We start from the raw sequence: 18,203 nt of genomic DNA, 5'->3' as shown, positions 1-18,203 counted from the left end.
CTAACGGAAGACACTATCAATCTGTTGCTGCCGGTATGGCTCGCGAGAGGGAGGGGGGGAGGGGGGGGAGGAGGGGGGGGAGGAGGGGGGGGGAGGAGGGGGGGGAAGGGGAAGGGGAAGGGGAAGGGGAAGGGGAAGGGGAAGGGGAAGGGGAAGGGGAGGGGAAAAGCTTCGCGCGAGAGGAGAGGGTAATTTAAAAAAGAATATTAAAGTTACCTTTACCTCCAGTCCTGTGTCACGTCTCCCCTCTCCTCTCTCTGCTCCTTACAGGAAGCAGGCTGCCTCCCTCTCCTCCCCAAAGCCAATCACGACTCTGCAATAGCAGCATTGTCATTGGCTAGGACGCCTACCCCACAGACGTCTATGGTATGGTCATTTTCTCTATGCAAGCTGCATGAGCGAAAATGCAGTGTGTGTATGACTGGTTTGGTCGACCCTGGGGCCGACCAAACAGTCAGCGCCCACAGCAGTGGGCTAGCCACTACTCTCCTGCCTGGAGCAGGAACGACCACCCCCAACCAAACCCTGCCTTTTGCTTTCTCGCAGTGCGAAAAGCAGAAACATAAAATGGTATTTAAAATACCATCTTATGTTTCTGCTTCTAGCACTGCGAGAAAGCATTGGGGCGACGCTCCTCTGCCCACGTGGAGAATCCGCCCCGGGTATCAATCAATCAAATAGGATTTATAGAGCGCGGCTAATCACCCGTGAGAGTATCCAGGCGCTGACACTTCATTTACAAAACGTTCTTTACTTCAACACTTACTTCATCTCATTCGCTTTGGTCATTACTCCCTCTTTTCCCCCTTTCTGCTTCGACCCTTCCACAGGTTAACTCTCCTCCCACCCACTCAATTTCCCTTTCCCTTTCTATTTTCATGGGCTTGAATAACTGATGTGACAGGAAGGCACTGTACAAGAGAGTAAAATAAGTGATTAACTGAATACAATAAAATTGTTTTAACAGGGACTCGCCTGAACGGAGGGATTCTCAGAAACTGGGCCTGCGCACAGCCGAGAAGTTACTGAAAGAGTTTCACCCCCGCACAACACAAGGACAGGAACAACTTAAAGTGCTCCATACCTACTGCATGATGGCCACCAAGGACAAAGCTCTTGTGGAGTCTGCCCTGAACTCTTTTACAGAGATAGCCACAGCTGAGGTAGGGGTCAGTCACTGCCAGCGGTGGCTGGTGGACTTGGAAAGTGGTAAGGCCTAATACTTGTCTCGAATTCCAGTGAGCGCAGATTTTGTGGGGTCTCTTCCCCCCCCCCCCCCCCAACTGGGTAAAGTTTGAAAAAATAGCACCGAATAGTGTATTTTAAACCACCAATGCTTTCATGGTGTGCCAATTAAGCCCAATGCTTAAAAAAGTTGACCCCAGTTTTTCAAAATGGTTCCCCCCCGTATGTTAAGAATTACCTTCAGTACGCCATTGTCCGCATCTTGTCATTCGTCCCATGCATATTGCATGGGTCACCCATTATGCCAAGAATTATGTGCAATATGCCAGTGCCAAAATGTAGCTATGTATGCTGTCTCATACCATGGATGACCCAAGGATCAAAAATTACCTCCAGTATGAGACGGGCAGCATTTTCTTATGGTTTTCCCTCCCTTCCATATGCCATAGTTAACAGCAAGAGTTACCCCAATATGCCATTGTTTTGCCATAGGTGACCTAAATACCAAGAATTGCCTCCTGTACGCCAGGACTTATTATGCGATGTTTAGCCACAAATGCAAAGACTACTGTCATGAAGTGAAGTCCATGACACAATATTTGTAAGAGTTCATTAGAACAGAACTTGCACCATCACATTTCCAGTCAGAGGAGCAGCTGTCAGAGTCTGCAGTAGAATTTTGAGGATGACAGTTGTGAACAGGGAACATTCCGATGGGATGGGAAGGGGGTGGGGGGTTCAAAAGGGAATTACCATCAGATGATTACAACACATTACCTCCAGTATGCCAGAGCTTGAATTTTGTCACGGGTGCACTCCCTTCCCCAAGAATTACCTCTGTATGCCAGTGCCACTGCTGGCTTAATTTATTCAGTACCTCATACTCACATGACACTGAACCATCATCCAAGGTTTCTACATCAGTAAAAACGTGTTTGAAGGACTGAGGGTAGAATGCAGATGGAGAGCTAAGTACAGCTTGTCAGTGAAAAGGCAGCTAAGGAAGCCCTAATTTATATGTAGGGAGTTAATGGCTCTCCCAAGTTTCCGTCATTGAAGTGACTCAATAAAGATGGTGTTACATATCTGTCAAATAGCCCCATGTTATGAGGGTGAATTTCAACCAATCAAGATATTTCAGCCAACAAAGCTAAATATGCCGGGGTATTGGGTTTCACGGTTCCTCTACTATGTCCCTGCAAGTTTGAGCAATGAAAATAGGACTGGTTAAAAGTCCCCTTCGTAATGTGAACAGTTGACCTCTGTGAAGTTTTCATTGGTAAGGCACACTGGGCTGTAGCGGTGCTTAATGTGTAAAAAACTTGATTACCTGGGTCCTTGCCAGGAGGCCACCGTAGCTCCCACTACCCCTTGTCTTTGCAAACATTGCCAATGACCACAACTACTAACCATCACACTGCTACATGTGTGACTATTCAGTTTTTCGAGGTCCCCAAAGCTATAAGAATGGCTTGGGTGGTCGGTATTAATTGTTTTTCATGTATATGGAATTCATGAACAACTGTTATTTGCTCATCTATAAATTACAGAAACAGCACCACCATGTGGCAGGTGTCATAAATGCCGGTGTTGGCAATTAAGGGCCTGTGCCGAGCACCGGAAACCACCGGCTCGAATTGAGCACCGGACTGTAGCATCTCTACCTTGCTTTGCATCTTCGATTTAGGTATATTGACATGTACATTAGATATAGCCAGTGCTAGGTTTAAATGACCTAAATAGCATTTTTCAAATTTCTTTATGGCAAAGGACTTGAACTAATCAACGGGGCTCCTTCAGCTGCTAACGTAGCTTGGAGGCAATATTCCTCTATGTGCAGCAATAAAGGTGCTTCATACTCTGCAGCTAAGGCTGTGTGCACTGAAGACACACAGCAACTGAATTAGCAAGCATGTGCAGTGTGCAAACCACCAGAATCAGTGGCATAGGAAGGGAGCCATGGGCCTTAATGCAAGCCAGAAATTAATGACCCCCCCCCCCCCACCTCTGTGTGGTATTGAAAGACAACCATTACTGTGGTGCAGGGGACTCCTTGCACCCCTGGGCATGGGTGCCACTGCATCTTGTGCACTAATCATTCTACCTATAATTCCACTCTATTTGCTATCTTATCTTCATGCCACTCTTATCTCCTCCTTGCACCCTGTCATCTTCAACTTGATTTCTGTGCTTTATGTTCTCTCCTTCCTTGCTTTTTTTATTCTCTTCCTGCTCCGCTTTACGCTCCCCACTTTTCTTTCTCTATTTCTGCTCCGCTCCATCTCTTCCTCATTCTTTCTCCTCTCTTCAATCTAAGTTTTACTTTCTGGAGTTGCCAAGGCGGCTCTCGCTTGGAGACCCTTTTCGTCTTGAGTGGAGCTCAGGGCTCTTGTTCGCCTTTCCGCTCATACTACTCATACCAAGTTATCAAGAAGATCAGGAACGACCAGGCTCAACTCATCCTTGTGGCTCCAGACTAGGTTTAGAGAGTTTGGTATCCCGAGTTGTAGAGCCTGGCAATCGGTCCTTCTGGAGGATCTTCTGTAACAGCAGCAGGGGAGGGTTCTCCACTTGAACCGGTCAACGATGTGCCTTCATGCATGGAAATTGAGCATCAACAGTTGACAGCTATTGAACTTCCACCTGAGGTCTGCAATGTTATCTTAGCAGCCCGGCCTCCCTCCACCAAGACAGTGTATGCCGTCCATTGGAATCCATTTGTGGCATGGTGTGTTAGGAAACTGATTATCTGCTCTCCTTTCTTAAGTTCTTTTGTTTATCCTTACCCTAGCCCAGCAAGGCTCTGCATTGGGCACTTTGAAGGGCTATTTTTCTGCCATCTCCACTTTCAGGTCTGCCAGATCAGCCCTCTCTCTTCAAGTCCCCTACTGTAAATAGGTTCCTTAATGGTCTACAACATATGTTTCCCCCAGCTCCCTTTGTTGAGCCTCAATGGGACCTTAACTTGGTTCCTACTTTCTTAATATGCACTCTTTGAGCTGCTTCATTCTTGTCCACTTAGGCTCCTCACCATCAAGATGGCTTTTCTGGTGGCAATTACATCTGCCAGAGGGTCAGTGAGCTACAGGCACTGTCCTCTCAACCTCCCTACATCTCCTTTTTTCCAGTGAAACTGGTCCTTCAGATTTGAGTGTCCTCCTTGAAGAAGGTAGTTTCCCAGTTCCACATAGGCCAGTCTATCACTTTGCCTATCTTTTACGTTCTGCCTCCTCTCTTTAAGGAAGTGGAGAGACTCCACTGGCTGGGCCCAAAATTAGACTGTTGTCATTCTACCTTGATCACGTAAAACTGTTCTGTGTGTACCATCAACTCTTCATGGGGTATGTCGGGGCCAAGAAATGGGAGGCCGTGCAGAAACGACCATCTTCCAATGGATCGTGCTATGTATTGAAATCTGCTGTGCATGCCAAAAAACATCCCCCTGACTGTTTGCTTGCTCATTCAACTAGAGCCAAGGCTGTGACCACTGCATTAGCTTGCAGAGTTCCAGTCCTAGACATCTGCCAGGCAGTAACATGGACATCTCTCCATACCTTTCTCAAGCACAACTGCCTAGACAGTCAGGTCCATAGGGATGATCACTTTGCCCATTCGGTCTTGCAGGACTTTTTAGTGTGAAATTGTTTTGCAGACCCACTTCCGGGGAAGTATTGCTTTGGTATCCATTCTAAGGTAAGAAATCTGTGGCTAGAAATCTCTAGCAGATGAACAAATTACTTACCTTCAGTAACGCCTTATCTGTAGAGACTCTATCTAGCCGCAGATTCCTTACCGACCCACCCATCTTCCCTGCTCTGTGAACAGATTTCTAGTGTGAAGGCTATTCCCCTTTCATGGCCCTAGTTTTTCACGTCAGTGTTCTTTGTGCCTTTCCCGCTCCTGGTGTGGAAAGTCACAAACAGAAACAGACTTCAGCGTGCTGGGGTGGCGCCTACATAGGCTCTGTGCACGTCACTTCTGGCACAGATGATGATGCTACATGGAGGTGAACAATGCCACCTACCGTACGCAAGTGTACTGCTCCCAAAACAAATTCTGGATCCAATCTAACACCCGGGGATTATTCTAAGGTAAGGAATCTGCGGCTAGATAAGTCTCTACCAGATAAGGCCTTTCCGAAGCTAAGTAACTTGTGCTTTGTGTTATAGCCACTTGAAGTACACTTTCTTGCAGATCTTCTCCATCACCCCCCCCCCCAGTGATCTACAGCTGTGTTGCATCCTAGCTAGGTTTTCACTATATAAATATCAATACATACATACTTATCAGCTAGTAGTGCGACTTCTTATTTGGTTGTGTGATTTCACATCCAAAGTTGAGTGGAACCACACAGTGACACCTTTTGGCACAGAGGAGCCATAGTAAGAGTTTCTAGGTCCAGTCTGGCACCTCAGGGCGATTTCCCAGTTTGGAAATCGGCATATAGATAGAGTACCTACCAGAAAGATCATTATTGAAAGTAAATAACAAATTCCTTGATGTTGGTGTTCTCTTATTATGCTACTTGGGTAAATATGGTCTTGTGATGTATGTGCAAATGCATAGTTCTTGTGGTAGTTGTCGTTCCTAATGTTTAGGTTCTTGAATTCTTTGAATTCCTAATGAGTAGTCAACAAGCACACAACTCTTGTCACACAAAGAGGTTCTGTATTGTTTGCATACTCAACAACTTTAACTTATTTCAGACCGTGATTAGCAATGTGCCTATATAATATAAGCATGATTATAAGCAGACCACCATCAATCAGCAGCTGATCTGTGAACATTGCCACTACCTGTCCTCTCTATTTTTATTTGCCTTATTCTTATTTCAATATGCTTTCCAGAAAGAAAATGTTGATGCTGTTTTGGCAGTAGCGCAGTGTTGCATGCTCCTGAAACAGACTCCGCGGGCCAGAAATCAACTGAAGCGGCTTTCCAAAGTGAGTTGGTCCTTGTTGGATGCAGAGGTCCTGGAGAAGAGCTGGCTTTTGTTATCTGACATCTACATCAAGTCGGCAAAATATGATATTGCCACTGAGCTACTAAAACGTTGCTTACAGTACAATAAGGTTAGTGTTGATGAATCCAGTACCCAATTAATCACTTGTCACTAGTAGCCTTCAGGCTGAAAGATTAAGTCAAGAATTGGTTGTGAAGTTTTCTTCGGAGCACAAAGTGAAATTGTCTTTATTATGTAGTAAATGTCAATATCATTCCTGCGACTCTTGTTAAAGTGGCTCCTTCGACATTCTTGACAGCGGGGTATGCGATATGAATCGGATCAGACCATGCCTGAGAGGAGCTTTTCTTACTTCTTAGGTCACTGTCCCTTCTTGCTCTTGATTCAGTGCCAACACAATGCATGATGTATATATCAGAGATTCATCTGAAATAAGGATTTTCCAATCCTCCCTTAGCCTAACAGCTCAGAGGGATTGGAAAATCTCAGAAATGTTGGGAAAATCTGTTATTTCAGACAAAATGTTGCAATTTGAGTCCTTTCTTGTTGCGGGTGATAGTCCTACTCATGTAAGGGGTGTACCAATTCTATTAGTAAAAGTGTGGACATTCTGGGTGGCAGGGCTTTTGTCAATCCCTTCACTTCCTGAAACATTTCCTCTCAAAAATGTGCAGAAAATCATATATTTTATCCAAGGTTTGATGTTTGGAGAAAAATATGCGTAAGAACATGTGGTGATATCCCCATAAGCCACAGAATCTTGAAGCCCCCAGATGTCTAGTTTCCAGAAGTGTCTGGGGCTGGTAGGTTCCTAGGAGTGCCAACTGGCTTTGGGACCAAATACTACAGCAACCCACGTCTCCCAAATGTTTGAAATTTCACAAAAAATACTTAATGTACCTATGCTTCATTTTTGGGCTTTTCCTTCTATGGGTGATAGGCCCACCCACACAAGTGTGTTACCGTTCTTTTTGGGAAAAGTGTAGGAACGCTGGATAGCAGTACTTTTGTCAGTCCTCACAGATCCCAGAACTTTCCCCGAGATAGATGAGGAAAATCTATTATTTTAGCCAAAGCTCGAAATTTGCTGAGCGTTCTGGGTAAGAAAAAGTGTTGGGAATCATGTAAGACACATTACTGTGGACTCCCCTGAGTGTCTAGTTGTCAGAAATGTCTGGGATTGGTAGGGTATGCTGGATGTTTACCACCCAGGCCAAATTACCGCCACAACCCTTATCCTCAAATGTTTTAATTCCAAGGATTAATCTTGATGTCTCCATGTTGCATATTGGGGCTTTTCCTTTTGCGCATGAAAGGCCTACTAACACAAGTGGGCTACCATATTTAGCAGGAAACACGTGGTAACACAGAATAGTAGAACATTTGTTATTATCAATTGGTTTTTATCTCCATTTTTGGGTTCCAAATATATGTCAGAGTACAAGATAGAACAACAGTTTGCAAAATGCAAACTGAAAAACATTTCCTAGCGATCGTAACAGAAAGTTTCAATTCTATTAATGACTCGGAGGCATGGATTAGGCTGTACTTCCGCCGCTTTATTTAACAGCAGCCATTCAAGGTAAACAACAAACAACTACAATTCCCATGAAGCCTTGGGAATGTGGAAAGAAAAAAGGCAGATAGTCCAATCAGAAGTCCATCCCAGTCTCCAGTCAATGAGAGAGAAGCCACAGTGTTTAGTCCATCTTCTCTATTCACCATGCCTCTTTCGACGTGCGAAAGCCACTTCTTCTTTTTCATGAGTCTTGTTTATTTGCGTCGCCTCCTACGACGACAGGCCCACATTACACCCAGCACGTGGATTAGGTTTATCCTGTGAACAAAACCTTGCAATGATCTCAATCTCAAACTGACAAAGACAGTGAACACCAGCATGCTCAACACAGCAGAAAATAACGAATTAATTACTTACTAGTTACGGGGGGACTATTCCATTCCAGAACCTCCGGGTGGGATAATCCTCGCCTTAATAAAGTCCTTAATAGAATTGAAACTTTCCGTAACAATAGCTAGGAATTTTTTTATTCTATGTCAGGATTGGAGCTCGGATTATGCTAGTTCAAAGCTTACTTACCACCAAACTAGCCATATTCAGGATGGGTTTAAAATAGAACCTCTGAAAGGTTGAGTTAGAGTACCAATCCGCTGCATTGAGGATATCCTCCAGTCAGGCTCCGAGGGCGAAGGCCTTGGAAGGTATTGCATCGCCGGTCTAATGGGCGCCAAACGTGCGCAGATTAAGGCCAGCCTCTTGCATCACCCATCTGACGTTCCCCCGGAGGTCCGAGCTCTGCGGACATCTACTCATACGCCTTGAGACAACCCATGACACACAACTTAGTGAAGTCTGGAAAAGCCGGGTGGGAAACTGACCTGGTACCACATTTCGTCCATCTATGGATCGTAAAGCTAATACCAGAAGGTGAGAAAGTGCGCCCGTAATATCCAGGGCACGCATGTCTGAGACTCTCCGACAGGAAATCAAACAGAGTAACATGGCCAGCTTGGCCGATAGCTCTTTTCTGGACAAAAAGCGATTGGGCTGCAAGGATAGGAAGAGGTTGGGGACCACGTTGACATCCCATAGCGCCGAGTATCTTGGTTGTGGCAGGAGCGACAGGCATACACCCCCCAACAGGCAACACACAAAGGGGTGTTCGCCGATAGGAGCGCCATCCACTGGGAGGTGTCCCACCGAAATCGCCGAGCGAAAGGAATTGATCGACCTGTAGGCCAAACCCTCCTCTACTAGGGAGGCCAGGAAATTGAGAATGTGGATCACATCTGCTGCCACCGGATCAAGACCCTGTTGTAAACACCAACGGGTCCATCGGTTCCAGGAGGGATTGGTAGTATTTGACTGTGCTGTCGGCCAAGGCTCTGGATAAGAGTCCCTCAGTTGCGTCCGAAAGGCCTGGGAGCGACCATCGTCCCCTGTAATCCTCCATGCCCTGAGCGACATCCACCCTCCCAGGATCAATGGATGAGGCTGATGATCCGGGTTGAGCAAAACCTCTAGAAAGAGGGGGAGAAGGATTGGAAAATCCAAGAAAGTTTCAGAAGAACTGGAAACCAAACTTTAGATCTCTACAGCGGGGTGACCATCACCACCTCCACCCTCTGATGCCTGATCTGCACCAAGGCCCTTGTAATCATTGCGAACAGGGGAAACGCATAGCCCCGTCTCTGGTGACCAGTCCTGAAGGAACGCATCCGTGGCAGCCGCCAGGGGATGCGGCTTCCAACTGAAGAACTTGGGCGTCTGATGTTCCAGTCTGGATGCAAAGAGGTCGACAGTGAATGGACCTCACTTCTCCCAAAGGGAAGAAAACACCATCAGTGGAGTTTCCAGACAAATCCCGGAAGTTGTGGGACTAGAAATCCGCCCCCTGATTGGCTTGGCCCTGCAAGTACGCTGCTGTGACTGAAATCTGATGGTCCAGGCAATATTGCCAGAAGCTAATTGCGAAATTGGAGAGGGCCTTGGGGCGAGTGCCCTTCCAAGTGGTTTATGTATTGTACTGCAGATACATTGTCCATCTTGAGAAGGACGCATGTCTGCACCGAGCTCTTGGTCCAGCATCTCACCGCGAAGGACCCCACCAACAGTTTGAGGCTATTTGTATGTAACTGTTCGTGAGGAGACCACGATCCTCCGGTGTAGAATTCGCCACATCTGGCGCCCCACCCTGACCTGCTGGCGTCTGACTTTATGGCGATGTCTGGAACTGACCTGAAGATTGCCTGACCGTTCCAGGCCTCCATGTTGGTCACCTACCAGTCGATATCAGCCCTTGCCCCTCCTGACAGGGTTACCATTTGAGAGTAAGACAGGCCCCTGCGCAAGTGCTCGGCTTTAAATCGTTGTATGGCTTGATAATGTAGAGGGCCAGAAAAAATGGCCTGAATCGAAGATGATAGAAGGCCCACGACCCGGGCTAGATGTCGCAGCGAGACCCACTGTCTGATCAAGGTTCTCCGCAACTCGTGTCGGATCTTTGCCACCTTCTGAGAAGGGAGGCTGAGAGTAGCATTGACAGAGTCTATCAAGAAGCTTGGGAAGGAACCTGGAGGGACTTGGTCTCGTTGACCATGCGTCCCAAGCTCTGAAGGAGATCAACTGCCATCTGTAACTGGAGCTCAAGCTTGTGTGGACATTGCGCCATGATGAGGATGTTGTTGAGATAAACTATTAACCGGAGTCCTTGCGTCCGCAGGCGTTATACGACCGGCCTGAGAACCTACGTGAAGCACCAAGGAGCGGAAGAGAGCCCGAAAGGCAGGGTGGTGAATTTGTAAGTTTAGTTGTTCCACAGGAACTGCAGGAACCGCAGTGAGGAGGAAAAATGGGAACCGCGAGATACGCGTCGTTGAGGTCCAGATGCAACATCCAGTCCCGGGGCTGAAGCACATCCCGGTAGAGGTGGATTCCCTCCATTTTGAAGTGGTGGTAGACTAACCATTCGTTGAACTTGCAGAGGTTGCGAAGCGGCCACTGGCCTCCATTGGCCTTGTTGACCAAAAAGATGTCGCAGATGAAGCTCTGCGGATTCGTTGTCGCTTGTGATATGGCCCCTTTGGCTAAGAAGGAACACACCTCCTCGTCCACCAACTTCTTCTCGGTTTCCGAAAAGCGAAGCAGTCGCGGGTGGCGGCCTGCCAGGGGGAATCGTAGAACTCTATTTGAAATCCCCGCACAGGCTGCACCACCCAGACATTGTTTGTGATGGAAGTCCAAGCTGTGAAAAAATTTGCCAGCCGGCCCCCTCCTTTTACAAGGGAAGAACGGAGAACACTCACCGGAGCCGTTGGTTGCATCTGCGCCTGTGCCACCTCTTCCTCTGCTATTATAGGGCAGGGTAGAAATTGGCGAGTCTGGTCCTGAAACTGGCTGTGGCGGGAGCCTTGTCCCCTTGGGAGGATATTGGTTATTTGGACGGCCGGACAAGCGCCCCCTAACTCAGCAAGCCCAATGGAAATCCCGGTTCAGGAAAACTTTCTTCATGGAAGTTTTTGCTTTGTCTAGGGATGTAAATGTATTTATGAACTTCCCTAAATCCTTTATAAAGGGTTCCCTGAAGAGTCCCCCTTGCGCAATATGCCCCACCTCGGAGTCTGCTAAATTACCCAGTTTGGGGTCGACCTTAATCATCAGGGAGCGGCGACGCTCCATTAATAGCGCACAGTTTTCCCTTGCCCAAAAAGATGCTCTAAGACAGTTACGTTCCTCCTTCCCCAAATGTTTCCGAATGCGCCCGCCACATGGATTGCCACCTTCTCTGCCAGGGCCCATTCGGAAGACCTCGGGTGAAGGATGTCCTCGGGTCTAACATATCTGCGATCAACCCCTGGTCCCCTGGGGCAGGAATGGGAGGGTTGGAAGAAGGTAACCAGGGTCGGTAGGGGCCCTAGTCATCTGTGTCCCTGTGGTCTTCCTCAGTCGGAGTTACAGGGGCAGAAGGGGGCCGGGGTTTTGCTGGCCAGGAAGGCCTTTTTTAGCCTGGCAAAGTCATCAAGATCCACACCAGCCTCGCCAGGGCGTTTCGCCGGAACCCCATCTTGGTCAAGTGGGGCCGAGGGGGTACTCTCACTGGGCGTTTGGGTACCCCCCCGTCCCAGGGCAAGGACTGTCAATTTTGCACAGGCCTGTGCGATTTGCTGAGAGGCGTTCCTCTAAGGGTGTCATTGCCTCTGACACTGCCCTATATATTGAAGCATCCGCCGCATCATAAACCTATCATCCCAAGGGAAGTCAGCCAAGGGGTCTTTCTCTCCTTGGTCCTCATCATAGGGCTCCATTATCAAGGTACCAACTTAAATGGGCTAGCTGGACCCCTCCCAGAGCCCTGGGTAGGCGACAAACCACGTGGGTACCAAGCGCTTTGTGTGGGGCACTGATTATCATTTAGCACAGCACTGGGGCTGGCAAATTAAAAGGTGGGCTGGGTGGCAGCCTAATATTTTGTGGGGCAAGCCTCATGGTCATTGGTCACGCCCGGGGACACCTACAAACACCCCGGTGCAGAATCAAAAGGGGGGGGGGCCCTCCTTGGAGTGTGTTGCTGCAGGTCTCTGGCCTGCAATATGTGATACGGACCCTCCCACTGGGGGGTGTTAAATCACAGTACTGAACCTGAATAGGGCGTTCGCCAGAAATAACTAGGCAAATCACGGTCTCATGGCCAGTACGGACCCCTGTGGAGGCGTCTCTCCCCAGGGGCCAAAGGCTCAGGCCGGCGGCGCGCAGCTCCAACTCCTCAGGAATTACAGGAATTCGGTTTGCGCGTTGCAACCGAATGATGCGCTCAGGTGCCACCTAGCCGCGGGAGGACTGCACTGCAGAGCCACACCACAAAAGCGAAACGGCCGCAAAGGTGCAAGAACATTCCCGCAGCCGTGCAGGATACTTAAGACACTCACAAAGCGAGAAAAATATAATCGATTTACAAGTATATAATCAAGACCAGCACAATTAAACATGCTAAATGCCGTTAAACAGTCATGCGACAAGAGAGAAAAAGCCACTTATCTAGGCTGCGAGCAGCGAAGAAAGAGGCATGGTGAATAGAGAAGATGGATTATGAACACCGTGGCTTCCCGCTTATTGGCTGGAGACTGGGATGGACTATCTGCCTTTTTTCCCCACATTCCCAAGGCTTTATGGGAATTGTAGTGATTTCTTGTATACTTTGAATGGCTGCTGTTGAATAAAGCGGAGAAAGTATAGCATAATCCGAGCCTCCGGTCCTGACATAGAATCGCATGACATTAGTTAATCCAAGATTCAGAGTCCTACAAGTAGCCACTATTCGAAAAGTCTGATATTTGGGCAAATTGTAAAAACATGTATAGCATTCCTTAATACCCATTTTTCATACATAAGATTTTACCTTATGAATTGATGCGTGGGTGGTGCACAGAAATAACTGATGTAATCTGCAGCTTGGGTGAGGGATCTGGGTGTTGCTTGTTTTTGGACAAACAACAAACACACTACTTTCTTGCCACCAGACGGACCTGATGAACATAATAGATTACTTTAGTCGACTGGCCATCGTGCAAGAAATTACAGATGGAAACATTGTCACATATGTTTTTTCCTACTTACTTTCATTAGTTTTTGGTAAAACCATGAGCCGTCTACACAAATACCTCCTCCCTGAAATGAGAATTGTCTACTTTTCAGAAATGTACAGCTTCATGGGGTTTTTTCTATTTATTTATTGAAACATTTACATAAGATATAAAGCAAACAATAGAGTTCCCACAGTGCATACTTCTTTACACATATTTGAACAATATGAGTGTGTGCGACCCTATGAATGAGAAGTAAAATTCAACGTTATACAGCAGTGTTAGGTTCCATTTGCCTTGTGATTGTGCCTAGGTCTATAGCATTTTGTCACTGCTTGATGGTTCCCACAGTGTCAGCTGTTGCATGTTTCCTGCTCAGCTTGTAAAAATAAATAGGCTCTAAGGGGGCTCCAGATGTCTTTTGAGCCAGATTTAATTGGCATAAGTGCTCACTTCTTTTCCAGTTTCTCCTAGCAATAAGACATAGCCTTCAACCAGCAGCATATACATGGGCAGGCACTTCACTTCCAATGCAGTGCCATTCTCTCTCGTCCAGAAACCACATCATAGCTGTGAGTTTGAGTGCCATCTGGATTGCCCCTGACATAGCCCAGCAGGGCGACTGGAGGTGTTTTGGGTACCGTATCACAGATCGCTTTATCTATACAATCAAAAACAAAAGTGTAGAACTCTGCTACACCCCCAAGTGCATAAAATAAGCATCAGCTGTGCAGCAGTGCATAGAGCAATCCAATAGGTGTACAATATAATCGATGTAGGAATTTAATATAAGTGAGTCGCATTCAGTAGTTAGGAGAGAGCATGGCTGTCTGGGATAGTGATAATGCAATAGCACCACCTCTCCTCAGTCAAAACCTCTTCCAGGTCTGACTTATTTTTCTAGCATTCTGGTTTTAATCCCAGCGGCCTTGTCCTACATATTTGATTATAATCCGACACTGCGCAAGAGACAGTATAGGAATATGCCGAGTACAGTCTGTATGAGACTGAATGTCTTGCAAACTAACAAACGTGTCAGCCCAGCTGCTACAGAACCCACCCATCTCCCGTGGGAGGCACCGTTGGATTGTTAGCCAGCCTCAGGCTAGCCAAATAAAGACAGTCCAAACAGGCACTACTACTAAGCCAGTCCATGCCTACACTGTACATTTAACAGTGTTAATCGTGTCCCTGGGGAGTATTGGCATTGCACATACTGCCATAGCCAAGAAGCATGAAGGCAGCGTTATCCACCTCTACCGCAGCTTGGGGCAGATACAGCATGGGATGAACCCAGTAGTGCACAAATTGGGCCTGCAGGCAGTAATAACACCATTCTATAGCAGACACACACAGTCCTCCCAGTTTGAATGGTAGGGTTAGCACATCCCAAGATAATCTCAGATGCTACCAGCCCCCTCCAGGAGAGTCAAGATAGATCTGTCTTGTTTAGAAAAGACCTCCAAGAGTGGAATCTGATTTTTCATTAAAATATAAAGATTTTTGGGCAACACTACTATCTTTTTGATGGCTATTCTCCCTGCAAGGGACAAGGGCAAAATGGACCAGACAGGAATACACTCTTCTGGCACCCAACAACTGCACCATAGTTTTCTTGCCAAGTTTGTCCCAAGTCACCACTTATCCAGATACCTAAGTATTGTACAGTTGTGTTAGCCCACTTCATTGGGAACGCCATTGGGGATCGTGGTCTCAGTCAGATGGAAGATAAACGACTTGGACCCATTAATAGTGATTCCAGAAAGAGCACCAAATGTAGGGAATTCACATAGCATAGGCACAAGTTTTAATACAGGGTCATTCACATAAATGGTCTCATCATCTGTGTGCATAGATACCATAAGGCTTTGAGCCGTATAATTTAGGCCACGTACGGCTGATGTTGCCACTAGTGGCTCCATGGCAAAGGCATGTAGAATCAGGTAATCTGGGCATCCCTGTCAAGTGCCTGTGCTAATTGTAAAGAGGGGGAAAACCACACTATTGACACGGAACCTGGCAGTAGGTAATTCATACAACATCCTGATCCACTGAAGGAATTAATGGCAAAAGTGTATGTGTTGGAGCGATGCAAAAGATAGGGACACTCTAGTAAGTCGACTGCATTCGTAGCATCCAGAAACACCACTGTCGCTGATACTTGCAGATTTAATGTGTGGAGCAATGCTAAAAGGGTATAAAGGTTGTGGTCAGTGGAACGTCCTGCAACGAAGCCCAACTGATCTGGGCTAATGACATCTGGGAAGAGAGGAAGGGTCTTAGGAGCAAGAAGTTTGCTCAGTATTTTATCTATGTGGATAGAGTTCTGTACAATGCATACAGATTGGGCTTTAGGGTAGTTACTATTAAGGCTGCCTGAATGGAGGGAGGCGGGTGGCAGCGTTCCTGGCTTCCTCATACATTATGTGCAGATGCAGAGCTAGTTCCTCAGCGTACTCCTGGCCATAGCTTGAATTTTATCTTCATCTGAAAAAAACAGTTAGTTATAGATTCCTTACCTTAGAATTACCCCCAGATGTCATGGATCCGGAAAGTTTTTCGTCCGCAGTACCCTTGTTAGTTGGAAGGTGACATCGGTAGACTCTGTGTCAGTCTTCGTGGTCGCCGGAATGACGTCACGGTAGCTACATAGACGCTGCCCTCACGTGCTGAAGTCAGTTCTTTCTTTTTCCGCGCCAGAAAGTGCAGATCAGGAGAGAGCGGTATCCCCCAGTCATTTTTTGACTGACTTTTTTGGGACTTTTGTCACCTTCGATTTTGAGTCTCAACCGACTTCTGGTGCACGAGGGATGCCCGGCTTCAAGGCATGCGGTTCCTGTAACCGACTGATGTCGGTGACTGATCCGCACTGCGTGTGCCTCTGCTGCCTGAAGCGCTACCATGACCCCAAGTCGTGCTCCGACTACCGAACCATGGCCCTGAAGTATTTGCAGGAGCGGTCCTGAAAGCTCCTCGAGGCCCGGCAGTCGGCTTCTCTTCTAAATCTTCACACTCTGGGTCCGGTAAGTCGAAGCACAAGAAGAAGTTGAAGAAGCATCGTCGCTCTTCGATTTCCCCTCATCCGTCGGCCGACACGACGAAGGGTGCGGGTGGCGCCCCGCCCGCTGCTCCGTGTGCGGAGCCTTCAGTGTCGACTCCGGCCTTCACACCCTTCCGGGGACTGGGAGCGATCCCTGCCCAGCTTCGTCAATTTAACAAAGCGATGCACGCCATCTTTGGGCAGCCCAACTCCGCCGGCGCGTCTTTGGCCCCGCGGACTCGCCTGGGGGCCCTAGGCCTTCGACACCGGTGGCTTTGGCCTCTGCACTGCAGGGCCCCCTTGGATCCAGGCCTGGATCCGGATGGGCGCCGGTCGATCTCGTTACACCTCCACCGGCGCCGATTCCACCGGCACGATCTCTGCAGCCGACGCCGGCTGGGGGTCCGCCCCAATGTGCACACAGAGCCGGACCGGCATGGACCGATGCCGGATCCGGTGCCAATGGGTACTTTTGTCCCGTTGTTCCACCCTGGCCATTTTCAGCCAGATTGGCAGCCAGAGGAGGGTGAGGAAAACTGGGAGTGTTCTGGAGACCCTTTGACAGACCAGTTGGAGTATGATCCGGACTGAAGAGAGGAACTGGGGGATGCCAGGGGTCTGGATACCTCCCAGACCTAGGCATATTGTCTCCTCCTACCTTGGCTACATAGGAGGGAGCGTCATATGCAGTGGTTTTGCGTAGGGCGGACGAGGCTCTCCACCTCCAAGCTACCTACGGTGGCAGGCAGGACTAACCTCCTGACAGAGGTCCTTCAACCGGCAGCGAGCTCTTCGGTGCCCCTGCTGCCGCTTAATAAAGCCCTCACGGACATCCTTTTGGGCACGTAGTCCAGGCCCAACACAGGGGCTCCTATGGACAGGATGATCGCCCGGCACCGGGCGACCCCACTTTCCTCTCCCAACACCCCACCCCTGAGAGCTTTGTGGTTCAAGCCTCCACTTCTAAGGGTGCCTTCCCTACCGCACCACCGTATGGGGAATCCAAAAAGCTAGACCCCCTTGGAAAGAAAATGTTTTATTCTGCCAGCTTGGGACTGCGGTCGGTAAACACCGCATGTTGGGTCGTTACACCCACTCTGTGTGGGATATGGTGGTGCATGTGCTACCTTAGTGCCCTGAGGAGGCCCGGGCCGTACTCTCCCGTGCAGTTGCCGAGGGGAGAGACGCGGCGAAGTTTACCATCCGCTGTGGGCTGGATACCGCTGACGCCTTTGGCAAGACGATTTCCACGTCAGTAGCCCTTCGACGCTATGCCTGGTTGTGTTCGACTGTTTTTTCTGGGGATGTCCAATCCACCCTTATGGACATGCCCTTTGATGGCCGTTGCCCTTTCGGCGACCAGGCACACAACGAGCTAGAGTGCTTTAAGGACTCTCGAGCTACAGCCAGGTCCTTGGGCCTCTCCACCACCCGCCCTGATCAGTCTGCCTTTGCCCCTTTCGTGGCTCGGAAGGGGTGCCCTGTTACGTCCCGCCCAGTGCCACAGGCCGGCGCAGGCTGTTCAGCAGCCACAGGCCGGCTCAGACTGTTCAGCCCCAACGCAGCTGGGCATGTGGGAACAACCGTCGTGGTTCCAGGGGCCAGCGGGCGGGCCAGTCCACCAACCCCTCCTCTGCAGCAGCCTCCAAACCTTCCTAGTCCGAAATTCCAGGCCCGTCAAACGCGAATGGGTGGCAGGATTCGTCATCACCTCCCCCTCTGGCGCACCATCATGTCGGACAGGTGGGTTTTGCAGACAGTCCGAAGGGGCTACTCCCTCCCCTTCAAGGCTACCCCTCCAGCCATGCCACCGCAATACCACCGCATGTCGGAGGATCATCTGGCCCTTCTCCAGCAGTAAGTTATGCCTCTCTTTGCCAAGGGAGCCATTGAGCGTGTTCCTGTCCCAGAAGTAGG

General features: G+C 48.6%; 1 protein-coding gene across 2 annotated transcripts in view; it reads left to right on the top strand.

The window, feature by feature from the left end:
- The window catches only part of LOC146789708 (tetratricopeptide repeat protein 21B-like), a 576,531-nt gene that overhangs the window by 477,599 nt on the left and 80,729 nt on the right, over window positions 1-18,203 (top strand). For both annotated transcript variants that reach the window (XM_085632041.1, XM_085632042.1), the window contains exons 25-26: window positions 968-1,163; window positions 6,033-6,257. In XM_085632041.1, coding sequence (XP_085488167.1) covers window positions 968-1,163; window positions 6,033-6,257 — 421 coding nt within the window. The remainder of the gene's footprint in view (window positions 1-967; window positions 1,164-6,032; window positions 6,258-18,203) is intronic.

Source organism: Triturus cristatus, chromosome 10 (genome assembly GCF_964204655.1).
Source record: "Triturus cristatus chromosome 10, aTriCri1.1, whole genome shotgun sequence".
NCBI classification, from domain to species: domain Eukaryota; kingdom Metazoa; phylum Chordata; class Amphibia; order Caudata; family Salamandridae; genus Triturus; species Triturus cristatus.
This window is presented reverse-complemented; position numbering and strand designations above follow the sequence as displayed.